Source organism: Rhinatrema bivittatum, chromosome 12 (assembly GCF_901001135.1).
Source record: "Rhinatrema bivittatum chromosome 12, aRhiBiv1.1, whole genome shotgun sequence".
In the NCBI taxonomy this organism is placed as follows: Eukaryota; Metazoa; Chordata; class Amphibia; order Gymnophiona; family Rhinatrematidae; genus Rhinatrema; species Rhinatrema bivittatum.
In genome coordinates, this window is record NC_042626.1 from 1807375 (window position 1) to 1834861 (window position 27487).

Here is a 27487-nt window from a genome sequence, read left to right on the forward strand (position 1 = left end):
GCCACTAGTGAGGATGTTCTCTGTTGTCACTTCTTCTGTTCATGACATCCCTTCTTGGTTCAGGAGAGACCGAGAAGCTGTAGGATACTGGGGAGCTGTGGGGTGGGGAATGAGTGAGGATAATTCCTTGCCATCTAACCCCTAATCAAGACGGGGAAGATTAAACCAAAACACCTTGAAGTTTGGAGGGCAATGAGGAGCAGAACCAGAATGAAGGGTGGAAGACTGGACTCCTGGCAGGAATATATCCTGCGATTTCCCTGTTAAAAATATTCCAGCCTGAGCAGGAGCGTGCAGGGCTGCAGTGAAAGGCTTTGGAGAACAGATTTGACAGCAGCAGCAGCGCCACCCTGTGCTCACACTGTGCAATTACCCCGCAGGCAGGGAAGTGATCTGCATTCAATGCACGGAGGAGGCTCACGGTGCTTGTGCCCTTTCACCTTTCAGTACACTGCAAGTTTAATCTTGGACTAATCAGTTGCCAATGTGTACAGTGCTGGGCAGCATGGATAGGGGAGAAAGGGAGGAGGGATGCAGGACCTGGCAGCGGGTGACAGAAAAGTAGGATGGGGATGCTGAGTGGGATGCTGTGTTAGACAGAGCTGCTGGCAATAGGCAGGAATAGCCGAGTATCAGTGCAGATCCCTGTGCACTGATACTCTGCTGTATCCACAGCCCCTGCTGAATTCCCAGCCCAAGGGAACATTCTGGTGCTACACTTCATTTACTTATTTTACTTAAAATCACTGATATCCCACAGGCTCCAGAGTTCAGGACAGGTGAAATAAAAACATTCGTAATAAAAACACATAATCATAACAATTAGACACCGTGGCCATGGACTGAGATGCATTACCTGGAGCTGACAGAAAGATTAGTTGCCTGTATTCTCTCTTATTAGATCTTCAAATGATTTCTTAAAGAGAAAGGTCTTACGAGCTTTCCGTAGCTACAGAGATAACAAGTTCCAAAGTGTGGGGCAGTGATAGAAAAGGCCATTCTCTGGTTGCATCCAGACGGACGCACCGAGGTGAGGGAAAGTCAAGAAGGGATTGGAGAGATCTGCCTAGGTTTATAATTTGAGAGTGGCGAGACCAATCTCCACTGCAGCTCCTGTCAATGCTCTCATGCTATATTCATAGCTCCTACTGATACTCTCTGAAGGAACTAAAAAATGAAATTTCAAATCTATTAGTTAAAATTTGTAACTTGTCATTAAAATCAACCATTGTACCTGAAGACTGGAGGGTGGCCAATGTAACCCCAATATTTAAAAAAGGTTCCAGGGGCGATCCGGGTAACTATAGACCAGTGAGCCTGACTTCAGTGCCGGGAAAAATAGTGGAAACTATTCTCAAGATCAAAATCTCAGAGCATATAGAGAGACATGATTTAATGGAACAAAGTCAGCATGGCTTTACCCAAGGGAAGCCCTGCCTAACAAATCTGCTTCATGAGAGGCTTCCAAGAAAACTAAAAAGTCATGGGATAGGAGGTGATGTCCTTTCGTGGATTACGAACTGGTTAAAAGACAGGAAACTGAGAGTAGGATTAAATGGAAAAGGGTAAACAGTGGAGTGCCTCAGGGATCTGTACTTGGACCGGTGCTTTTCAATATATTTATAAATGATCTGGAAAGGAATACAACGAGTGAGATAATTAAATTTGCAGATGACACAAAAGTATTCAGAGTAGTTAAATCACAAGCGGATTGTGATACATTACAGGAGGACCTTGGGAGACTGGAAAATTGGGCATCCAAATGGCAGATGAAATTTAACGTGGATAAGTGCAAGGTGCTGCATATAGGGAAAAATAACCCATGCTATAATTACACAATGTTGGGTTCCATATTAGGTGCTACCACCCAAGAAAGAGATCTAGGCGTCATAGTGGATAACACATTGAAATTGTCAGTTCAGTGTGCTGCAGCAGTCAAAAAAGCAAACAGAATGTTGGGAATTATTAGGAAGGGAATGGTGAATAAAACGGAAAATGTCATAATGCCTCTGTATCGCTCCATGGTGAGACCGCACCTTGAATACTGTGTACAATTCTGGTCGCCGCATCTAAAAAAGATATAATTGCGATGGAGAAGGTACAGAGAAGGGCTACCAAAATGATAAGGGGAATGGAACAGCTCCCCTATGAGGAAAGGCTGAAGAGGTTAGGACTTTTCAGCTTGGAGAAGAGAAGACTGAGGGGGGATATGATAGAGATGTTTAAAATCATGAGAGGTCTAGAACGAGTAGATGTGAATCGGTTATTTACTCTTTCACATAATAGAAGGACCAGGGGGCACTCCTTGAAGTTAGCATGTGGCACATTTAAAACTAATCGGAGAAAATTCTTTTTCACTCAACGCACAATAAAGCTCTGGAATTTGTTGCCAGAGGATGTGGTTAGTGCAGTTAGTGTAGCTGGGTTTAAAAAAGGTTTGGATAAGTTCTTTGAGGAGAAGTCCATTACCTGCTATTACTTAAGTTTACTTAGGGAATAGCCACTGCTATTAATTGCATCAGTACTCCAACTTGACCATGCAAGGGAATGTTTGCTCGGTGGTGATCTTGTACGGGGGTTATTCAATGAGGGTAACCGATTTGCAGTTATCCTCTCATGAACCTCCGTCTATTATTCTTTTATTAAGTTGAACAATATCTCACGAACTTTTTTTAATTTTTCAATTTTTCTAAAAATCCCTTCTCCCCTGCTGCTTTTCCGCCACCACTAATGTCTTGTTTCATACTTATCGGGACGTCGCCTCTGCAGTGTTTCATGGGTGCGGGGCTGCTTGTCCGACACGGGCCATGTTTCGGCACGATGTGCCTGCTTCAGGGACTATGGGAGAGCGCTGTGTCCGAAACTGGGTTCACAGCATGTAGGGAAACCTTTAATATATACAAGGGTTAATCCTAAACAGCAAAACCTTCTGCATACTTTATCTCATATTCAATAATAATGCTTGAATTAAGACCCACCTTGCCATTGAAAACTTACTTGTATGTAGCTTCTTTCTGTCTCACGGGCGACGCCTATTATGCTTGTCTGGGCGTCGGAACTGTTCTGACTCTTTATATATACCTGCCTGGAAGACCTACCTCCTCCTCTTTTTCAGACCGAGGCTGTCTCAGATGTGTGCTAATTCACCTAATAATGTTATGGGCCGTAGCGGACCTGACAGGGAACTATGTCTGCGGGGTATTGGGTTTCTACCTCATAAGGCGGACCTGGTGGGGAACTAGTGCTCGACACGTCCGCTATTGCTGCGTTCGATTTTTTCTATTTGAGGGCGGCGTCAATTAGACTGTGGGCGTTTTCCGGGCGGGGCTAGCTTCTTATGATAGTTGCAAATTTAATGAAGGGCGTTTTTCGGGGCGGGGCTGACAGCCGCGCCTATCTGAAAATTAATAACTTTCCCATGTTTCTTACTGATCTGCCTATTTTTTAAAAAATTGATCCCAACAATTATTCAATTTATAATGCTACTTTAACACTCTCGACGGTCCGTCGTGCAATTCATGGTGGTAGTGCTCGATCTTTCCAATGTTTCACTTGCCGGTGCCAACAGACCCGCACACAACCTGCTTATAGTGAATCTTGTATTTCTTGGTGGACGGCGGACCTAGTTGTGAACTAGTTCTTGCCACGTCCGCTGAAACTGCTAAGGCTTTCTTCTCTTTTGTCTTTATTGTCAATTTCTACTGTGGTGTTAAATAGTTGCAATTTTGATAAAGGGCGTTTTTCGGGGCGGGGCTGACAGCCGCGCTTGTCTGAAAATTAATAACTTTCCCTTGTCTCTTAATAATCTGCCTCTTTAAAAAGTTGATTTTAAAAAATTGTTGAATTTATGCGATGTTTCACTTGCCGGTGCCAGCAGACCCGCCCACTGCTTATGTATTCCTTGTTGAGAGGCGGACCTGGTTATGAAGTAGTTCTTACTACGTCCGCTTGAACTGCTAAGGCTCATTTCTTTTTATCTTTGTTTACTGGGGGCATCTTCAATCGGGCTGGGGGGCGCCGTCCTGGTTATGAAGTGGTTCTTGCTACGTCCGCTTGAACTGCTAAGGCTCATTTCTTTTTATCTTTATTTACTAGGGTCATGTTCAATCAGGCTGGGGGGCGCCGTCCTATGAACTAGCTATTTTCCTAGTGTGTGATAGGCTACTGTCCTTTTCTGGGTTATTGTTAAACCCTTAGCGTCCTCATTCTTTGAGATTGATATCCGGCTGATTTCACCAAAATACTGTCCAGTCGATTTCTCGATTAAGCCCATTCGGGGCCACTGTACCCCATGTGTCGAGCACTAGTTCCCCACCAGGTCCGCCTTATGAGGTAGAAACCCAATACCCCGCAGACATAGTTCCCTGTCAGGTCCGCTACGGCCCATAACATTATTAGGTGAATTAGCACACATCTGAGACAGCCTCGGTCTGAAAAAGAGGAGGAGGTAGGTCTTCCAGGCAGGTATATATAAAGAGTCAGAACAGTTCCGACGCCCAGACAAGCATAATAGGCGTCGCCCGTGAGACAGAAAGAAGCTACATACAAGTAAGTTTTCAATGGCAAGGTGGGTCTTAATTCAAGCATTATTATTGAATATGAGATAAAGTATGCAGAAGGTTTTGCTGTTTAGGATTAACCCTTGTATATATTAAAGGTTTCCCTACATGCTGTGAACCCAGTTTCGGACACAGCGCTCTCCCATAGTCCCTGAAGCAGGCACATCGTGCCGAAACATGGCCCGTGTCGGACAAGCAGCCCCGCACCCATGAAACACTGCAGAGGCGACGTCCCGATAAGTATGAAACAAGACATTAGTGGTGGCGGAAAAGCAGCAGGGGAGAAGGGATTTTTAGAAAAATTGAAAAATTAAAAAAAGTTCGTGAGATATTGTTCAACTTAATAAAAGAATAATAGACGGAGGTTCATGAGAGGATAACTGCAAATCGGTTACCCTCATTGAATAACCCCCGTACAAGATCACCACCGAGCAAACATTCCCTTGCATGGTCAAGTTGGAGTATTTTTGAGAAGGGAAAGAGGTTGGTTAGTGACTAATTAATTGCATCAGTAGCATGGGATCTTCTTAGTGTTTGGGTAATTGTCAGGCACTTGTAGCCTGAATTGGCCTCTATTGGAAACAGGATGCTGGGCTTGATGGACCCTTGGTCTGACCCAGTATGGCAATTTCTTATGTTCAGTGTGCAGACCCCACTGATACTCTCCTCCAGTATCCACAGCCCCCATCCATAGTCCCCGCTGATACTCTCCTCCTGTATCCACAGCCCCCATCCATAGTCCCCGCTGATACTCTGGTACAGTGTGCAGATCCCACTGATACTCTCCTCCTGTATCCACAGCCCCCATCCATAGTCCCCACTGGTGCAGTATCCCGATCCCACTGATACTCTTTGTATCCACAGCCCCCATCCGTAGTCCCCGCTGATACTCTGGTACAGTGTGCAGATCCCACTGATACTCTCCTCCTGTATCCACAGCCCCCATCCATTGTCCCTGCTGATACTCTGGTACAGTGTGCAGATCCCACTGATACTCTTTGTATCCACAGCCCCCATCCATAGTCCCCGCTGATACTCTGGTACAGAGTGCACATCCCACTGATACTCTCCTGCTGTGTCCATAGTCCCTGCTGGTGCAGTATCCAGATCCCACTGAAATTCTCCTGCTGTAGCCACAGCCCCTATCCATAGTCCCCGCTGGTGCAGTATCCAGATCCAACTGATATTCCCCTGCTGTATCCACAGCCCCTGTCCACAGCCCCCACTGGTGCAGTATCCCGATCCCACTGATACTCTTTGTATCCACAGCCCCCATCTGTAGTCCCCGCTGATACTCTGGTACAGTGTGCAGATCCCACTGATACTCTCCTCCTGTATCCACAGCCCCCGCTGATACTCTGGTACAGTGTGCAGATCCCACTGATACTCTCCTCCTGTATCCACAGCCCCCGCTGATACTCTGGTACAGAGTGCACATCCCACTGATACTCTCCTGCTGTGTCCATAGTCCCTGCTGGTGCAGTATCCAGATCCCACTGAAATTCTCCTGCTGTAGCCACAGCCCCTGTCCATAGTCCCCGCTGGTGCAGTATCCAGATCCAACTGATATTCCCCTGCTGTATCCACAGCCCCTGTCCACAGCCCCCACTGGTGCAGTATCCCGATCCCACTGATACTCTTTGTATCCACAGCCCCCATCCATAGTCCCCGCTGATACTCTGGTACAGTGTGCAGATCCCACTGATACTCTCCTCCTGTATCCACAGCCTCTGCCCATACCTCCCACTGGTGCAGTATCCCGATCCCACTGATACTCTTTGTATCCACAGCCCCCATCTGTAGTCCCCGCTGATACTCTGGTACAGTGTGCAGATCCCACTGATACTCTCCTCCTGTATCCACAGCCCCCGCTGATACTCTGGTACAGTGTGCAGATCCCACTGATACTCTCCTCCTGTATCCACAGCCTCTGCCCATACCTCCCACTGGTGCAGTATCCCGATCCCACTGATACTCTTTGTATCCACAGCCCCCATCTGTAGTCCCCGCTGATACTCTGGTACAGTGTGCAGATCCCACTGATACTCTCCTCCTGTATCCACAGCCCCCGCTGATACTCTGGTACAGTGTGCAGATCCCACTGATACTCTCCTCCTGTATCCACAGCCCCCATCCATTGTCCCTGCTGATACTCTGGTACAGTGTGCAGATCCCACTGATACTCTCCTGCTGTGTCCATAGTCCCTGCTGGTGCAGTATCCAGATCCCACTGAAATTCTCCTGCTGTAGCCACAGCCCCTGTCCATAGTCCCCGCTGGTGCAGTATCCAGATCCAACTGATATTCCCCTGCTGTATCCACAGCCCCTGTCCACAGCCCCCACTGGTGCAGTATCCCGATCCCACTGATACTCTTTGTATCCACAGCCCCCATCCATAGTCCCCGCTGATACTCTGGTACAGTGTGCAGATCCCACTGATACTCTCCTCCTGTATCCACAGCCTCTGCCCATACCTCCCACTGGTGCAGTATCCCGATCCCACTGATACTCTTTGTATCCACAGCCCCCATCTGTAGTCCCCGCTGATACTCTGGTACAGTGTGCAGATCCCACTGATACTCTCCTCCTGTATCCACAGCCCCCGCTGATACTCTGGTACAGTGTGCAGATCCCACTGATACTCTCCTCCTGTATCCACAGCCCCCGCTGATACTCTGGTACAGAGTGCACATCCCACTGATACTCTCCTGCTGTGTCCATAGTCCCTGCTGGTGCAGTATCCAGATCCCACTGAAATTCTCCTGCTGTAGCCACAGCCCCTGTCCATAGTCCCCGCTGGTGCAGTATCCAGATCCAACTGATATTCCCCTGCTGTATCCACAGCCCCTATCCACAGCCCCCACTGGTGCAGTATCCCGATCCCACTGATACTCTTTGTATCCACAGCCCCCATCCATAGTCCCCGCTGATACTCTGGTACAGTGTGCAGATCCCACTGATACTCTCCTCCTGTATCCACAGCCTCTGCCCATACCTCCCACTGGTGCAGTATCCCGATCCCACTGATACTCTTTGTATCCACAGCCCCCATCTGTAGTCCCCGCTGATACTCTGGTACAGTGTGCAGATCCCACTGATACTCTCCTCCTGTATCCACAGCCCCCGCTGATACTCTGGTACAGTGTGCAGATCCCACTGATACTCTCCTCCTGTATCCACAGCCTCTGCCCATACCTCCCACTGGTGCAGTATCCCGATCCCACTGATACTCTTTGTATCCACAGCCCCTGCCCATAGCCCCCGCTGGTGCAGTATCCAGTTCCCACTGATATTCTCCTGCTGTATCCACAGCCCCTGTCCACAGTCCCTGCTGGTGCAGTATCCAGATCCTTCTGATATTCTCCTGCTGTATCCACAGCCCCTGTCCATAGTCCCCACTGGTGCAGTATCCAGATCCCACTGATATTCTCCTGCTGTATCCACAGCCCTGTCCATAGTCCCCGCTGGTGCAGTATCCAGATCCCACTGATATTCTCCTGCTGTAGCCACAGTCCCTGTTCATAGTCCCCGCTGGTGCAGTATCCAGATCCCACTGATATTCTCCTGCTGTAGCCACAGTCCCTGTTCATAGCCCCCCGCTGGTGCAATATCCAGATCCAACTGATATTCTCCTGCTGTATCCACAGCCCCTGTCCACAGCCCCCACTGGTGCAGTATCCCGATCCCACTGATACTCTCTGTATCCACAGCCCCCATCCATAGTCCCCGCTGATACTCTGGTACAGTGTGCAGATCCCACTGATACTCTCCTCCTGCATCCACAGGCCCCATCCATAGATCCCACTGATACTCTCCTCCTGTATCCACAGCCCCCATCCATAGTCCCCGCTGATACTCTGGTACAGTGTGCAGATCCCACTGATACTCTCCTCCTGTATCCACAGCCCCCATCCATAGTCCCCGCTGATACTCTGGTACAGAGTGCACATCCCACTGATACTCTCCTGCTGTGTCCATAGTCCCCGCTAGTCCAGTATCCAGATCCCACTGAAATTCTCCTGCTGTACCCACAGCCCCTGTCCATAGTCCCCGGTGGTGCAGTATCCAGATCCTACTGATATTCTCCTGCTGTATCCACAGCCCCTATCCATAGTCCCCGCTGATACTCTGGTACGGTATCAACTCAATCTTCCTCTAACCACCAGTATGAGTCTGATTATGATTAATGCTTTCGTTTCCCTCAGGAAAGGGAGAGAAACTTACAGATTGAAAATAAATATATTTAATGTTTTGGTTTTTTTTTAAATTCCAGTTCATGATTTTGTACATTTACTTATAAAACAGTAGTAAAATTTGGAATCAAAGCCACGTGACTTAAAAAACAACTTAGAAAAAGAAATATCTGGTACACTAACAGATGCAGAGTATATATTATTCCTGCACGCCCTGGGGATGACACAACTGCTATAAGTCCTTGTTCCTGCACTCCCTGAGCACTACACATCTGCTATACACCTGATTCCTGCACTCCCTGGGCATTGCACATCTGTCATACACCTTATTCCTGCACTCCCTGGGCATTGCACATCTGCCATACACCTGTTTCCTGAACTCCCTGGGCATTGCACATCTGCCATACACCTGTTTCCTGCACTCCCTGGGCATTGCACATCTGCCATACACCTGTTTCCTGCACTCCCTGGGCATTAAAACATCTGTCATACACCTGTTTCCTGCACTCCCTGGGCATTGCACATCTGCCATACACCTGTTTCCTGCACTCCCTGGGCATTGCACATCTGCCATACACCTGTTTCCTGAACTCCCTGGGCATTGCACATCTGCCATACACATTCTTACATATACGAGATACATCACAGTGCTGTGAGTGACTGGGACTTGGAAACAGCAGAGACCTTGAGGACCTCCCCTTGGGACCTCACCAGATTTATTTGACCTTCAATAGTAAGGAGCTTGCAGTGGGACCCCATCCATCCTATACTGCTCCTCTTCTTCCCTTCTATCTTGCTGTGGGCCATTCCTCTCCACCCCCACTTCCTTAAGATCTTCAGAGGGGTCTTCACGTTGTTTATGCTCTGGTCACATATATGCACATGTTTAGATCTGTGTGTGCTGTGTCAGCGGCTGTACACGACAGCCTTCATATAGTATGTGAGCTGCATGTAGCTGTGCACATGCATATGAACATGTGTTTGCAGATTAAGTGAAGGCATATGTTTGCATGACACCTGTTTGTGATAGGATGGCTGTGCAATGACGGACTCACAGGAGACAGAATTAACACTCTGACTGGTGCACTCCAAAGCATTCTACTTGATACAGGAGCAGGAAGACTAGGCTTGGCTGATCTATAAACCCACTGCGGCAGTGCTGTCTCTCTGCTCCTTTCAGACCTGCGGCAGTGCTGTCATTCTGCTCCTCCTTTCAGTCCCACGGCAGTGCTGTCTCTCTGCTCCTCCTTTCAGACCTGCGGCAGTGCTATCTCTCTGCTCCTTTCAGACCCGTGGCAGTGCTGTCATTCTGCTCCTCTGAGACCTGCGGCAGTGCTGTCATTCTGCTCCTTTCAGACCCACGGCAATGCTGTCATTCTGCTCCTTTCAGACCCACGGCAGTGCTGTCATTCTGCTCCTCCTTTCAGACCTGCGGCAGTGCTGTCTCTCTGCTCCTCCTTTCAGACCCGCGGCAGTGCTGTCTCTCTGCTCCTCCTTTCAGACCTGCGGAGGTGCTGTCATTCTGCTTCTTTCAGACCTGCGGCAGTGCTGTCTCTCTGCTCCTCCTTTCAGACCCGCGGCAGTGCTGTCTCTCTGCTGCTACTTTCAGACCTGTGGCAGTGCTGTCTCTCTGCTCCTTTCAGACTTGCAGCAGTGCTGTCATTCTGCTCCTCCTTTCAGACCTGCGGCAGTGCTGTCATTCTGCTCCTCCTTTCAGACCCGCGGCAGTGCTGTCTCTCTGCTCCTCCTTTCAGACCCGCGGCAGTGCTGTCTCTCTGCTCCTTTCAGACCTGTGGCAGTGCTGTCATTCTGCTCCTCCTTTCAGACCCATGGTAGTGCTGTCATTCTGCTCCTCTGAGATCTGTGGCAGTGCTGTCTCTCTGCTCCTCCTTTCAGACCCGCGGCAGTGCTGTCATTCTGCTCCTCCTTTCAGACTTGCGGCAGTGCTGTCAGTCTGCTCCTTTCAGACCCACGGCAGTGCTGTCAGTCTGCTCCTCCTTTCAGACCCACTGCAGTGCTGTCAGTCTGCTTCTCCTTTCAGACTTTCGGCAGTGCTGTCTCTCTGCTCCTTTCAGACCCGCGGCAGTGCTGATATTCTGCTCCTCCTTTCAGACTTTCGGCAGTGCTGTCTCTCTGCTCCTTTCAGACCCGCGGCAGTGCTGATATTCTGCTCCTCCTTTCAGACTTGCAGCAGTGCTTCTCTCTGCTCCTTTCAGACCCGTGGCAGTGCTCTCTCTCTCTGCTCCTCCTGTCAGATCCACAGCAATGCTGTCTCTCTGCTCCTTTCGGACCCGCGGCAGTGCTGTCTCTCTGCTCCTCCTTTCAGACTTGCGGCAGTGCTGACTCTCTGCTCCTTTCAGACCCACGGCAGTGCTATCACTCTGCTCCTCCTTTCAGACTTGCGGCAGTGCTGTCTCTCTGCTCCTTTCAGACCCGCGGCAGTGCTGTCATTCTGCTCCTCCTTTCAGACCCGCGGCAGTGCTGCCATTCTGCTCCTCTGAGACCTGTGGCAGTGCTGTCTCTCTGCTCCTTTCAGACCTGCGGCAGTGCTGTCATTCTGCTACTCCTTTAGACCTGCAGCAGTGCTGTCTTTCTGCCCCTTTGAGACCTGTGGCAGTGCTGTCTCTCTGCTCCTTTCAAACCTGCGGCAGTGCTGTCATTCTGCTACTCCTTTAGACCTGCAGCAGTGCTATCATTCTGCTCCTCTGAGACCTGTGGCAGTGCTGTCTCTCTGCTCCTTTCAGACCCATGGCAGTGCTGTCACTCTGCTCTTCCTTTCAGACCTGCGGCAGTGCTGTCTCTCTGCTCCTTTCAGACCCGCGGCAGTGCTGTCACTCTGCTCTTCCTTTCAGACCCGTGGCAGTGCTGTCTCTCTGCTCCTTTCAGACCCGCGGCAGTGCTGTCATTCTGCTCCTCCTTTCAGACCTGCGGCAGTGCTGTCTCTCTGCTCCTTTCAGACCCGCGGCAGTGCTGTCACTCTGCTCTTCCTTTCAGACCTGTGGCAGTGCTGTCTCTCTGCTCCTTTCAGACCCGCGGCAGTGCTGTCATTCTGCTCCTCCTTTCAGACCCGCGGCAGTGCTGTCATTCTGCTCCTCCTTTCAGACCTGCGGCAGTGCTGTCATTCTGCTCCTCTGAGACCTGTGGCAGTGCTGTCTCTCTGCTCCTTTCAGACCTGCGGCAGTGCTGTCATTCTGCTACTCCTTTAGACCTGCAGCAGTGCTGTCTTTCTGCCCCTTTGAGACCTGTGGCAGTGCTGTCTCTCTGCTCCTTTCAGACCTGCGGCAGTGCTGTCATTCTGCTACTCCTTTAGACCTGCAGCAGTGCTATCATTCTGCTCCTCTGAGACCTGTGGCAGTGCTGTCTCTCTGCTCCTTTCAGACCCATGGCAGTGCTGTCACTCTGCTCTTCCTTTCAGACCTGCGGCAGTGCTGTCTCTCTGCTCCTTTCAGACCCGTGGCAGTGCTGTCATTCTGCTCCTCCTTTCAGACCCGCGGCAGTGCTGTCATTCTGCTCCTCCTTTCAGACCTGCGGCAGTGCTGTCATTCTGCTCCTCCTTTCAGACCTGCGGCAGTGCTGTCATTCTGCTCCTTTCAGACCCGCGGCAGTGCTGTCATTCTGCTCCTCTGAGACCTGCGGCAGTGTTGTCTCTCTGCTCCTTTCAAACCCGCAGCAGTGCTGTCATTCTGCTCCTCTGAGACCTGCGGCAGTGCTGTCATTCTGCTCCTTTCAGACCCGCGGCAGTGCTGTCATTCTGCTCCTCTGAGACCAGCAGCAGTGCTGTCTCTCTGTTCCTTTCAGACCCGCAGCAGTGCTGTCATTCTGCTCCTCTGAGACCCGCAGCCGTGCTGTCTCTCTGCTCCTTTCAGACCCGCAGCAGTGCTGTCATTCTGCTCCTCTGAGACCCGCAGCAGTGCTGTCATTCTGCTCCTCCGAGACCTGCGGCAGTGCTATCATTCTGCTCCTTTCAGACCTGTGGCAATGCTGTCTCTCTGTTCCTCTGAGACCTGCGTTGGTGCTGTCATTCTGCTCCTCTGAGACCCGCAGCAGTGCTGTCATTCTGCTCCTTTCAGATCCACGGCAGTGCTGTCATTCTTCTCCTCTGAAACCTGCGGCAGTGCTGTCATTCTGCTCCTCCTTTCAGACCTGCAGCAGTGCTGTCATTCTGCTCCTCCTTTCAGACCCGTGGCAGTGCTGTGTCTCTGCTCCTTTCAGACCTGCGGCAGTGCTGTCTCTCTGCTCGTTTCAGACCTGCGGCAGTGCTGTCATTCTGCTCCTCCTTTCAGACCTGCAGCAGTGCTGTCTCTCTGCTCGTTTCAGACCTGCGGCAGTGCTGTCATTCTGCTCCTCCGAGACCTGCGGCAGTGCTGTCATTCTGCTCCTCCGAGATCTGTGGCAGTGCTGTCTCTCTGCTCCTTTCAGACCCGCAGCAGTGCTGTCTCTCTGCTCCTCCGAAACCTGCGGAAGGCCTGTCATTCTGCCCCTTTGAGACCCCTGGCAGTGCAATCACTCTGCTCTGGAACATGGAACTGTGATGTGAGCAGGAAAGGATGGGACAGTAGTGCTTGTCCTTCATAAATTTATTCTTTCACCCAAACAGTTGAAGAAAATTTGCAGAGAAAGTGTCTGCTGCCCTTCTTGTGCTGCCTAGGATGGATGTTTAGTGACAGGGCAGAGTCAGGCTGAACAACAGTTACCGAGCTTACAGTGAGCAGTATGAGTGTGAAAAGGACATAGCCTGGCTCCTTGCACTATGGGACTGCGTGACTCTGACTGTTTCACTGCGTCCTGCCATGTGAGGTCACTGTGTCTGACTCTCTCATTCTATTACTGTGTGATGCTGTTTGCAGAGACTGCAGGTTAAAATAATTTACATTATACAGTTGGTTACATTGCACAGAGTGAAACTGGTTTATGAAACTCAAACGGCGTTCTCCTAGCTCCTGTAATCAAACATTCTGTCACAGAAGCAGATTCATACCTACAGCTTGCCCCCCGCTGCTTCATCACCCACCCCAACCCTCCCCAGATTACAGAGGAGCCTCACCGTGCTCCTGGTGACTTCTCCGATTACGGAGCTTCTGCCAGTGCTGCAGAGGGACTCGCTTTCCTATTCTAAGTGCCAGTGAAAGCTAATTCCAAGCAGCTCCACCGGGCTTCCTGGCATCCAGCAAGACTTCTATGACGTGTGCACTGCCCCCCCAAGTCTGCTATGACCCTGCTGTCACAGCACGTCCGAGTCATCCATGCTAAAACTGCTTCTCCGGCTGCTGGCCTTGGAAGCCTCAGGGGACATGGCTGAGATCAGGGGGTCAACGGAGAGCTGCAGCAAGGTGTCATCCATCAGCATCAGGTCCAGCTCCTTCCTGGACAAAGAGGGGAAGGACGTGTCAGTATCCACAGCCAGGGAGCCATGGAAGCCTCCAGCACTGTCGTTGAAGTCAAAGTCCAACTCCTGGTAGGGAGATTTTGGAGGGGGCATGTGCCGCGGCTGCAGGGCCAGGGCTCCCTCCTCCTGGCTCATTTCCTGTTTGATGAGCTGCTGGGCCAGCTCTGCTGTGTTGATGCCAGAGGGAGAGGAGGTGGGCAGTCCATGTACCCGTGCCTGCATTTCCAATTCCTGCACAGCAAAAGACACAAAAGCACAAGTGAGCTGACCTGAGCAGGAAAAGAAAGGTAATGCGTCTCTCGCCACCACCAAGACGAATGGGACGCGAAGAGAGAGAAGTGCCATGGAATCAGTAATGAGATGTCCCGGAAGCAGAGCAATGCCTCGAAACAAGGCAGCATGGACTTCAAAGGGCACATTCAAGGGAAGTAAATGATTTTCTGGAGAAGACTGAAAGGCAAATAATAAAAGAACTAAGAATAAATGACTTGTTGGGACACACGATTATAGCAACAAGAAAGGGGGAAAGCGTGGAGTTTCCTCTGCTCCTTAATATTTATAAATACTGCAAGGGACCATGTGATTGGGCTGGGAAATAAGCAAGTCTGCAAACATGACAATACATTCATGTATGAGCAAGTATCATGTACGTATGTATGTAATGCCACATGCGTGTGTGTGTGTGTGTGTGTGTGTGTGTGAGCAAGCAGCTGCAGGTCAGCAGGTGACACTAACCTGGATACGAAGCCAAAGTTGTTTGTTGGTCATTTCCAATCTCTTTGACTGGGTTTCCACTTCCCGTGATCTCTGTTGTTCCTTCTGCATGCGCCGAATGTAATCAACTGAAGCCTTCAGTATTGTCCCTTTATTCCAGCGCACATCCCTGGAAAGCAAAGCCAGAAAAGCTCTTACAGAGGGCTGCACGTGTCACACCTTAATATTTGCATGAAGGCAGAGGTGACCAGGACGCTGAAATCAGAAGATAAATGAATCCTTGAGAAAGACCTGGAAGGATGGAATTGACTCCCAGGTAAGTACTGACTGATTCATTTCAAGAATTATAATTACTTTAACAACCTGGAGGACCTAATGATACTGGGGGGCAAGCAGGCACCAGTACACACCTGGAGATATCTGAAGAGATCTGAACATGCATCCAGCCTGTGCACTTTCCCTTCTTTGAACTAACTCCGCCCACTCTTTTTGCACAGGTAAAAGTGCACAGTTGGGCAAAACTCACAGCTGCAGCTTCTCCCTCTGACTCCCCAGGCTCTGGAATTCCAACTTGCGACTAATATACTAATATTCTGTCGCTCTTATGCCTACACATCTAAACCTTCTGTCACCCAGTACACTGCACACGTATATTATACTAAGCGCACAACATACTGTGTATGCATTACCTCCACTAACTTACATTATGAGCATAAAACAGTCACGTACAAGCATAAAACTGGTTACATGTACACTTTTACATGCACTCAGCCCCAGGCTATGTTAGTGCAGTCACTTACGTGCATAAAACTGATTACATGTACACTTTTACATGCACTCAGCCCCGGGTTATGTTAGTACAGTCACGTACAAGCATAAAACTGGTTACATGTACACTTTTACATGCACTCAGCCCCGGGCTATGTTAGTGCAGTCACTTACGTGCATAAAACTGATTACATGTACACTTTTACATGCACTCAGCCCCGGGTTATGTTAGTACAGTCACGTACAAGCATAAAACTGGTTACATGTACACTTTTACATGCACTCAGCCCCGGGCTATGTTAGTGCAGTCACGTACAAGCATAAAACTGGTTACATGTACACTTTTACATGCACTCAGCCCCAGGCTATGTTAGTGCAGTCACGTACAAGCATAAAACTGGTTACATGTACACTTTTACATGCACTCAGCCCCGGGCTATGTTAGTGCAGTCACGTACAAGCATAAAACTGGTTATATGTACACTTTTACATGCACTCAACCCCGGGCTATGTTAGTGCAGTCACTTACAAGCATAAAACTGGTTACATGTACACTTTTACATGCACTCAACCCCGGGCTATGTTAATATAGTCACTTACGTGCATAAAACTGGTTACATGTACACTTTTAGATGCACTCAGCCCCGGGTTATGTTAATATAGTCACTTACGTGCATAAAACTGATTACATGTACACTTTTACATGCACTCAGCCCCGGGTTATGTTAGTGCAGTCACTTACGTGCATAAAACTGATTACATGTACACTTTTACATGCACTCAGCCCCGGGCTATGTTAGTGCAGTCACTTACGTACATAAAACTGGTTACATGTACACTTTTACATGCACTCAGCCCCGGGCTATGTTAGTGCAGTCACGTACAAGCATAAAACTGGTAACATGTACACATTTACATGCACTCAGCCCCGGGCTATGATAGTACAGTCACGTACAAGCATAAAACTGGTTACATGTACACTTTTACATGCACTCAGCCCCGGGCTATGTTAGTACAGTCACTTACGTGCATAAAACTGGTTACATGTACACTTTTACATGCACTCAGCCCCGGGCTATGTTAGTACAGTCACGTACAAGCATAAAACTGGTTACATGTACACTTTTACATGCACTCAGCCCCGGGCTATGTTAGTACAGTCACGTACAAGCATAAAACTGGTTACATGTACACTTTTACATGCACTCAGCCCCGTAAAACTGGTTACATGTACACTTTTACATGCACTCAGCCCCGGGCTATGTTAGTGCAGTCACTTACGTGCATAAAACTGGTTACATGTACACTTTTACATGCACTCAGCCCCGGGCTATGTTAGTACAGTCACGTACAAGCATAAAACTGGTTACATGTACACTTTTACATGCACTCAGCCCCGGGCTATGTTAGTACAGTCACATACAAGCATAAAACTGGTTACATGTACACATTTACATGCACTCAGCCCCGGGCTATGTTAGTGCAGTCACTTACGTGCATAAAACTGGTTACATGTACACTTTTACATGCACTCAGCCCCGGGCTATGTTAGTACAGTCACGTACAAGCATAAAACTGGTTACATGTACACATTTACATGCACTCAGCCCCAGGCTATGTTAGTGCAGTCACTTACGTGCATAAAACTGGTTACATGTACACTTTTACATGCACTCAGCCCCGGGCTATGTTAGTGCAATCACTTACGTGCATAAAACAGGTTACAAGTACACTTTTACATGCACTCAGCCCCGGGCTATGTTAGTACAGTCACATACAAGCATAAAACTGGTTACATGTACACATTTACATGCACTCAGCCCCGGGCTATGTTAGTACAGTCACATACAAGCATAAAACTGGTTACATGTACACTTTTACATGCACTCAGCCCCGGGCTATGTTAGTGCAGTCACGTACAAGCATAAAACTGGTTACATGTACACTTTTACATGCACTCAGCCCCGGGCTATGTTAGTACAGTCACGTACAAGCATAAAACTGGTTACATGTACACTTTTACATGCACTCAGCCCCGGGCTATGTTAGTACAGTCACGTACAAGCATAAAACTGGTTACATGTACACTTTTAGATGCACTCCGCCCCGGGTTATGCTAATATAGTCACTTACGTGCATAAAACTGGTTACATGTACACTTTTACATGCACTCAGCCCCGGGCTATGTTAGTACAGTCACTTACGTGCATAAAACTGGTTACATGTACACTTTTACATGCACTCAGCCCCGTAAAAATGGTTACATGTACACTTTTACATGCACTCAGCCCCGGGCTATGTTAGTGCAGTCACGTACAAGCATAAAACTGGTTACATGTACACTTTTAGATGCACTCAGCCCCGGGCTATGTTAGTACAGTCACTTACGTGCATAAAACTGGTTACATGTACACTTTTACATGCACTCAGCCCCGTAAAAATGGTTACATGTACACTTTTACATGCACTCAGCCCCGGGCTATGTTAGTACAGTCACTTACGTGCATAAAACTGGTTACATGTACACTTTTAGATGCACTCAGCCCCGGGCTATGTTAGTACAGTCACTTACGTGCATAAAACTGGTTACATGTACACTTTTACATGCACTCAGCCCCGTAAAAATGGTTACATGTACACTTTTACATGCACTCAGCCCCGGGCTATGTTAGTACAGTCACTTACGTGCATAAAACTGGTTACATGTACACTTTTACATGCACTCAGCCCCGTAAAAATGGTTACATGTACACTTTTAGATGCACTCAGCCCTGGGCTATGTTAGTACAGTCACTTACGTGCATAAAACTGGTTACATGTACACTTTTACATGCACTGAGCCCCAGGCTTTGTTAGTACAGTCACGTACAAGCATAAAACTGGTTACATGTACACTTTTACATGCACTCAGCCCCGGGCTATGTTAGTACAGTCACGTACAAGCATAAAACTGGTTACATGTACACTTTTACATGCACTCAGCCCCGGGCTATGTTAGTACAGTCACGTACAAGCATAAAACTGGTTACATGTACACTTTTACATGCACTCAGCCCCGGGCTATGTTAGTACAGTCACTTACGTGCATAAAACTGGTTACATGTACACTTTTACATGCACTCAGCCCCGGGCTATGTTAGTACAGTCACGTACAAGCATAAAACTGGTTACATGTACACTTTTACATGCACTCAGCCCCGGGCTATGTTAGTACAGTCACGTACAAGCATAAAACTGCTTACATGTACACTTTTAGATGCACTCAGCCCCGGGTTATGCTAATATAGTCACTTACGTGCATAAAACTGGTTACATGTACACTTTTACATGCACTCAGCCCCGGGCTATGTTAGTACAGTCACGTACAAGCATAAAACTGGTTACATGTACACTTTAACACACACTCAGCCCCGGGCTATGTTAGTACAGTCACGTACAAGCATAAAACTGGTTACATGTACACTTTTACATGCACTCAGCCCCAGGCTATGTTAGTGCAGTCACGTACAAGCATAAAACTGGTTACATGTACACTTTTACATGCACTCAGCCCCGGGCTATGTTAGTACAGTCACATACAAGCATAAAACTGGTTACATGTACACTTTTACATGCACTCAGCCCCGGGCTATGTTAGTGCAGTCACGTACAAGCATAAAACTGGTTACATGTACACTTTTAGATGCACTCAGCCCCGGGTTATGCTAATATAGTCACTTACGTGCATAAAACTGGTTACATGTACACTTTTACATGCACTCAGCCCCGGGCTATGTTAGTACAGTCACGTACAAGCATAAAACTGGTTACAAGTACACTTTAACACACACTCAGCCCTGGGCTATGTTAGTACAGTCATGTACAAGCATAAAACTGGTTACATGTACACATTTACATGCACTCAGCCCTGGGCTATATTAGTACAGTCACGTACAAGCATAAAACTGGTTACATGTACACTTTTACATGCACTCAGCCCCAGGCTATGTTAGTGCAGTCACTTACAAGCATAAAACTGGTTACATGTACACATTTACATGCACTCAGCCCCGGGCTATGTTAGTACAGTCACGTACAAGCATAAAACTGGTTACATGTACACTTTTACATGCACTCAGCCCCAGGCTATGTTAGTACAGTCACGTACAAGCATAAAACTGGTCACATGTACACTTTTACATGCACTCAGCCCCAGGCTATGTTAGTTCAGTCACGTAGAAGCATAAAACTGGTCACATGTACACTTTTACATGCACTCAGCCCCAGGCTATGTTAGTACAGTCACGTACAAGCATAAAACTGGTTACATGTACACTTTTACATGCACTCAGCCCCAGGCTATGTTAGTTCAGTCACGTACAAGCATAAAACTGGTTACATGTACACTTTAACACACACTCAGCCCCGGGCTATGTTAGTACAGTCATGTACAAGCATAAAACTGGTCACATGTACACTTTAACACACACTCAGCCCCGGGCTATGTTAGTACAGTCATGTACAAGCATAAAACTGGTTACATGTACACTTTTACATGCACTCAGCCCCGGGCTATGTTAGTACAGTCACGTACAAGCATAAAACTGGTTACATGTACACTTTAACACACACTCAGCCCCGGGCTATGTTAGTACAGTCACGTACAAGCATAAAACTGGTCACATGTACACTTTTACATGCACTCAGCCCCGGGCTATGTTAGTACAGTCACGTACAAGCATAAAACTGGTTACATGTACACTTTAACACACACTCAGCCCCGGGCTATGTTAGTACAGTCATGTACAAGCATAAAACTGGTTACATATACACTTTTAGATGCACTCAGCCCCGGGCTATGTTAGTACAGTCACGTACAAGCATAAAACTGGTTACATGTACACTTTTACATGCACTCAGCCCCAGGCTATGTTAGTGCAGTCACGTACAAGCATAAAACTGGTCACATGTACACTTTTACATGCACTCAGCCCCGGGCTATGTTAGTACAGTCACGTACAAGCATAAAACTGGTTACATGTACACTTTTACATGCACTCAGCCCCAGGCTATGTTAGTTCAGTCACTTACAAGCATAAAACTGGTCACATGTACACTTTTACATGCACTCAGCCCCAGGCTATGTTAGTACAGTCACGTACAAGCATAAAACTGGTTACATGTACACTTTTACATGCACTCAGCCCCGGGCTATGTTAGTACAGTCATTTCCATGCGTACAAGCCGAGACCTGAAGCTTCAGGGAACTAAAGGAAAGGCCTTTCATGAGACCCTGATGCTCTCCGAGGGTCCACACTGCTCTCAGCACACCAAGACTCAAAAACCTTCCAAAGCCTGATGTAGGCCAAGGAAGTAGGAAGGTAGAGATGACGGCCTCCAGGTAACCCCCCTCTTTCTTAATTTCCTCTTTTCAAAAGTCAAGCTACTAGACAAAAGCGATCTGCTTGATCTGAAAATATAGGACCTGTGCATATGGCCATGTGCAAATACAAATACTGAAGCGTCCACCTTCGGTACTCTGAGAAGTTCCAAAGTCTCTTCTGGAAGGGAACAGAGCTTGTCCATAGCCCTACTGACTTTCAGGCCAGTATCTGGAGTGTCCCACTCCCTGACCACCAACTGCTTCACCAATCTGTGAAAGGGCAACGTCGTGGTCAGACCTCTCAGACCCACCACGACCGGGTCCACCCTGTATTGGACTTGCTCCTCCTGTGGAACTGTAATTCCCAACTCCGCCAGCACATGAGGGATGAGGGGACCCAGTTCGTCCCCCTGAAAAAGGAGCACCACCTTGGGGTCATCACCGTCAAAGGACTGGGGCTTGTCCAAACCCTCATCCTGAGGGTCTTGGGAGCCTACAGGTGTAGGGACGTCAGGAGGGTCATTGAGGGCCACTCCCTGATACAACTCCTCTGTAGATATGAGGTCCACCCAGTGCCTTGACAGTCCGGATCCCATTGGCTCACACAGGATCCGGATCCTTACATTTCTTACTTGGTGGGCCCCCAGAAGCTCTGCTTTTAAAAGGATGGGACGTTTTGTCCCCCGGGCCAAGTAAGCCTAGCATGAATAAGATGAACTCCAGAGAAAAGAAGGGAAAATCCTGCCCATTCCTCCCCAGGGGATCCAGCTCCTCATCCTCCTCCCCCCCTGGGCTCAAATCTGCTGGGGACAGCATCGGGAGGAGATCCCCTCCTCCAGCTGCACGATCCTCCCAAGCATAAACAGTCTCCAAAATGGCTGCCGTTCCTGTGCAGTCGCGCGGCCGCGAAGCGGCTATTTCAGATCCCCGCGAGGAGCCCTCCCCACCAGGAAGGCAGCGGGAGCACATCCCAGCAGAAGAGAACCACAAGCTGTGCAGCGGCTGGAGCGAGGCATGATCGTCCCTCAGGGAAACTCACGGTCGGGGAGGAAGACTGCCACAGAAAACTCCTCTCCCCCCACAAGCCTCCCGCAGAGGAAGGACCTGAGGTGCTGCTGCCATCCCGCGATGATCAAATGCCTCAGGACGTTTAGTTTTTTTAAACTTGAAGAAACTTTAATAAAACTGTGCACTTCCCTGAAGAAGAATGGGAGCGGTGTCCCAGTCAATGATGCTAAAGGGGGTGGGAGCCAGACCACTGGCTTTCACCCCTAGTGCTGAGACCCGAGCAAAATTAGGGTCCCCAACCCTTGCTCATTCTAGCTTGCCACCAGGAGGGGACGGTCCCACCGGGACCTGCTAACCTCCTGCGAGGCACCTTGCTCCAAAATGACTCAAATCTAAAGCAGCTCTTCTTTTTTTTTTTTTTTCTTACGTTCAGAACTGCAGGTTTTGCACCTCCTCCACCTGCTGGAGACAGAAACACTGAGGGACCGCAGGTGGCACACTGGGTTATGTACAGCATCAGTGAGACTCTCTTTGTCTCCATCTGCTGGCAGGGAGTCTGGACTGATCTGGGTACATACAGAGAACTGCTAGAGACAGAGAAATACTGAGGGACTGCAGGTGGCTCACTGGGTTATGTACAGTGTCAGTGAGACTCTCTCTGTCTCCATGTGCTGGAGGGGAGGCAAAACCCAGGAGTCTGGTCTGATCTGGGTACATACAGGAAACTGCTGGAGACAGAGAAATACTGAGGGACTGCAGGTGGCACACTGGGTTATGTACAGCATCAGTGAGACTCTCTCTGTCTCCATGTGCTGGAGGGGAGGCAAAACCCAAGAGTCTGGACTGATCTGGGTACATACAGGGAACTGCTGGAGACAGAGAAATACTGAGGGACTGCAGGTGGCTCACTGGGTTATGTACAGCGTCAGTGAGACTCTCTCTGTCTCCATCTGCTGGCAGGGAGGCAAAACCCAGGAGTCTGGACTGATCCGGGTACGTACAGGGAACCAGTGTTACCTGGGTGAAAATCAGCAGTAGCTCTTAAAAAATAAGAACCAAACGGCTCTAATACCCCCTATTTTTATTTGGGTAACAATTTGCCTGGACAAAATTTAGCCAGTGAGCTGGTGGATGTGGAGTGGGCGTGTTAGAGATTCCAAACACTGGGGTTTGCCCAGATAACTCTGAATGTTATCCAGCTCACATGAATGAATGAGTGCCCTCTAAAAATTGGGTTCATAGGGATAGCTGCATGCCAGTATCACCACCGGGGTGACAGGGGCATGCCAGCATCAGCACCACAGTGACAGGGGTGTGCCAGCATTATCACCAAATGTCAGGGGCGTGTCAATGTTATCACCAAGGTGCCAGAGGCATGCCACAATTATCACCAGTGACAGGGGCATGCCAGCATTATCACCACAGTGATGGAGACGAACCATCATTATCACCACAGTGCCAGCAGCGTGCCAGCATTATCATTACGGTAACAGGGGCATTACAGCGTTATCACTATGGTGACAGGGGTGTGCCAGCATTATCACCAAAGTGTCTGGGTATGCCAGTATTATCACCACAGTGCCAGAGGCCTGCCACCATTATCACCACGGTGACAAGGGTGTGCCAGCATTATCACCAAAGTGTCTGGGTATGCCAGTATTATCACCACAGTGCCAGAGGCTTGTCACCATTATCACCACGGTGATAGGGGTGTGCCAGCATTATCACCACAGTGCCAGAGGCCTGCCACCATTATCACCACGGTGACAGGGGTGTGCCAGCATTATCACCAAAGTGTCTGGGTATGCCAGTATTATCACCACAGTGCCAGAGGCTTGTCACCATTATCACCATGGTGATAGGGGTGTGCCAGCATTATCACCAGGGTGTCAGGGTATGCCAGTATTATCACCATGGTGACAGGGGCATGCCAGCATTATCACCACAGTGCCAGAGGCGTGCCAGCATTATCACCACGGTGATAGGGATGTGCCAGCATTATCATCACAGTGCCAGAGGCGTGCCAGCATTATCACCACGGTGATAGGGATGTGCCAGCATTATCACCACAGTGCCAGAGGCTTACCACCATTATCACCACGGTGACAGAAGCGTGCCAGCATTATCACCATAGTGACAGGGGTGTGGCAGTATTATGACCAGGGTGACGGGGTGTGCCAGCATTATCACCACAGTGACAGAATGCCAGCGTTATGATCAAAGTAATAGGGGTGTGGCAGTGTTATGACCAGGGTGACGGGGTGTGCCAGCCTTATCACCACAGTGCCAGAGGCGTGCCAGCATTATCACCACTGTGATAGGGATGTGCCAGCATTATCACCACAGTGCCAGAGGCCTGCCACCATTATCACCATGGTGATAGGGGTGTGCCAGCATTATCACCAGGGTGTCAGGGTATGCCAGTATTATCACCATGGTGACAGGGGCATGCCAGCATTATCACCACAGTGCCAGAGGCGTGCCAGCATTATCACCATGGTGATAGGGATGTGCCAGCATTATCACCACAGTGCCAGAGGCGTGCCAGCATTATCACCACGGTGATAGGGGTGTGCCAGCATTATCACCACAATGCCAGAGGCTTGTCACCATTATCACCATGGTGATAGGGGTGTGCCAGCATTATCACCAGGGTGTCAGGGTGTGCCAGTATTATCACCATGGTGACAGGGGCATGCCAGCATTATCACCACAGTGCCAGAGGCGTGCCAGCATTATCACCACGGTGATAGGGATGTGCCAGCATTATCACCACAGTGCCAGAGGCGTGCCAGCATTATCACCACGGTGATAGGGATGTGCCAGCATTATCACCACAGTGCCAGAGGCGTGCCAGCATTATCACCATGGTGACAGAATGCCAGTGTTATGATCAAAGTAATAGGGGTGTGGCAGTGTTATCACCACAGTAACAGGGGCATGTCAGAGTGGGTGACTTTCAGAAGCCATTTATATGATCAACAATGCATGTACTAGCTGGGTAAAAAAATAGACTGGCCCAAGGCGTGTTTAGGCCCAGAGAGGGAAATAAAACAGAGTTCTGCTGGTACTTACAGGTCATTGACTTTAGGGATCAATGTCCCAAGCTCTTTAATACGATCATTAATGTTGAATCTTCGTCTCCTCTCAACTAAAGAGAAAAAACAAACTTATGTTCCTGTCCGCAATGCATTTCTCTGGGGCTGCACTAGGCATGCTCCCTGCACACTTATAACTCTGTCTCTGTGCCCTGAATTTGATGCATTCATCCTGCACTTTCCCCACACTCCCGACACTCCTCTCAGACTTTCCCCTTCTTATCTACATGTTCCTCACTCTTTACATCCTCTACATAGTCCCTACACATTCCTTACACTCTGTACGCTCTCCATATTCCTACAGACTCCCGCACTCTCCTCACTCCCTGCAAGCTCTCTGCACTCTCCTCATTCCCTGCAAGATCTCTGCACTCTCCTCACTCCCTGCAAGATCTCTGCACTCTCCTCATTCCCTGCAAGATCTCTGCACTCTCCTCACTCTCTATAAGCTCTCTGCACTCCATGCACACTCCTCACTCCCTGCAAGCTCTCTGCACTCCCTGCACTCTCCTCACTCCCTGCAAGCTCTCTGCACTCTCCTCACTCCCTGCAAGCTCTCTGCACTCCCTGCACTCTCTGTAAGCTCTCTGCACTTCCCCATGCCCTGCACATTCCTAAGGTCTCTGCATAGGCTGGATTCTGAATGCAACATACTCAGATTGTGATTGTCTTTCTTCTGCCGTTCTTTCGCCATCGCCCTGTTCTCTGCATCTGCAAAAGAAACATGGAGGGAAGTGAAGCATCCTATGCAAGTGTGCTCCGTGTCTTTATTTTTAATTTTATTTAGTTAAACTTGATTACTTGCCCTACTCGATCAGCCTAGAGCAAGTTACATAGCAATCATCTACCTAAAACTGAAAAAATGCTTCCTGCCTTCTCAGACAGATAGGCCTGTGCCAGTCTGCTTCCTGTCCATCCCTGAGTTAGTTAGCACTGCACTGCTGTAGAATCCTCCATCAAAGGCCAAAATTAAAGTTAACCAAGATACCAGCTCTGGCTGGTGAGCATCCATTACCCTGTGCTGATACCAGAGATGCAAGTCCCTTCCCCTCACTAACCTGCAGAAAGGAGTGACAATATCCACTTTACCAATGCACTTCCACATCAACAAACGATAGGAAAGGAACTTATACAGTTAGAGGGCACAACGAACCAATGGAAGTGCCATGGCTACATAGCAAAGGACAGAACAGGATATCTAAGAGTAAGACCCACATGGCCTACTGAAGCGATGAGCTAAGCCCAGAAACACAGCCACACATACCTGTCAATTCCCTTTTGATAGCGAGGTCTGGTGGGCAGGAGTTACTGGTGACGCCAATTAGAGATGCTGCCACACAGGGGTCATCACTGCAGAGATCCGTGTGACTGCTGGAAAATGTGAGCTACAAAGAAATACAATATGGGAACCCCAGTCAGCTATAGAGACAAAACATCCCAACATGGGATCCCCTGTCAGCCACAGAGATAAAGCATCCCAACACGGGATTCCCCGACAGCCACAGAGACAAAACATCCCAACACGGGATTCCCCGACAGCCACAGAGACAAAACATCCCAACACGGGATTCCCCGACAGCCACAGAGGCAAAACATCCTCATGGGATCCCCAATCAGCTAACGAGTCAAAACCTCCTAACACGGGATCCCCCGTCAGCCACAGAGACAAAACATCCCAACACGGGATTCCCCGACAGCCACAGAGGCAAAACATCCTCACGGGATCCCCCATCAGCTAACGAGTCAAAACATCCCAACACAGGATCCCCTCTCAGCCACAGAGACAAAACATCCCAACATGGGATCCCCCGTCAGCCACAGAGACGAAACATCCCAACACGGGATCCCCCGTCAGCTACAGAGACAAAACATCCCAACACGGGATCCCCTGTCAGCCACAGAAACAAAATATCCTCACGGGATCCCCGTCAGCCACAGAAACAAAATATCCTCACGGGATCCCCGTCAGCCACAGAAACAAAATATCCCAACACGGGATCCCCCGTCAGCTACAGAGACAAAACATCCCAACACGGGATCCCCCGTCAGCCACAGAGACAAAACATCCCAACACGGGATCCCCCGTCAGCTACAGAGACAAAATATCCTCACGGGATCCCCTGTCAGCCACAGAAACAAAATATCCTCACGGGATCCCCGTCAGCCACAGAAACAAAATATCCCAACACGGGATCCCCCGTCAGCCACAGAGACAAAACATCCCAACACGGGATCCTCTGTCAGCCACAGAGACAAAACATCCCAACACGAGATCCTCTGTCAGCCAGAGAGACAAAACATCCCAACACGGGATCCCCCGTCAGCCACAGAGACAAAACATCCCAACACGGGATCCCCCGTCAGCCACAGAGACAAAACATCCGCATGGGATCCCCTGT

General features: G+C 49.0%; 2 protein-coding genes across 3 annotated transcripts in view; both read right to left on the minus strand.

The window, feature by feature from the left end:
- The window catches only part of LOC115074231 (vegetative cell wall protein gp1-like), a 45838-nt gene extending 40196 nt beyond the window's left edge, over positions 1 to 5642 (minus strand). Inside the window, exon 1 of the mRNA XM_029573520.1 lies at positions 5216 to 5642. Coding sequence (XP_029429380.1) covers positions 5216 to 5642 — 427 coding nt within the window. The remainder of the gene's footprint in view (positions 1 to 5215) is intronic.
- A 3447-nt stretch (positions 5643 to 9089) lies between these two features.
- TFEB (transcription factor EB) overlaps positions 9090 to 27487 on the minus strand; it is a 74412-nt gene continuing 56014 nt past the window's right edge. For both annotated transcript variants that reach the window (XM_029572330.1, XM_029572329.1), the window contains exons 5-9: positions 26353 to 26473; positions 25743 to 25799; positions 25066 to 25141; positions 14874 to 15021; positions 9090 to 14369 (exon numbers count right to left, since the gene is read on the minus strand). In XM_029572330.1, coding sequence (XP_029428190.1) covers positions 13974 to 14369; positions 14874 to 15021; positions 25066 to 25141; positions 25743 to 25799; positions 26353 to 26473 — 798 coding nt within the window. In that variant the 3' untranslated portion in view covers positions 9090 to 13973. The remainder of the gene's footprint in view (positions 14370 to 14873; positions 15022 to 25065; positions 25142 to 25742; positions 25800 to 26352; positions 26474 to 27487) is intronic.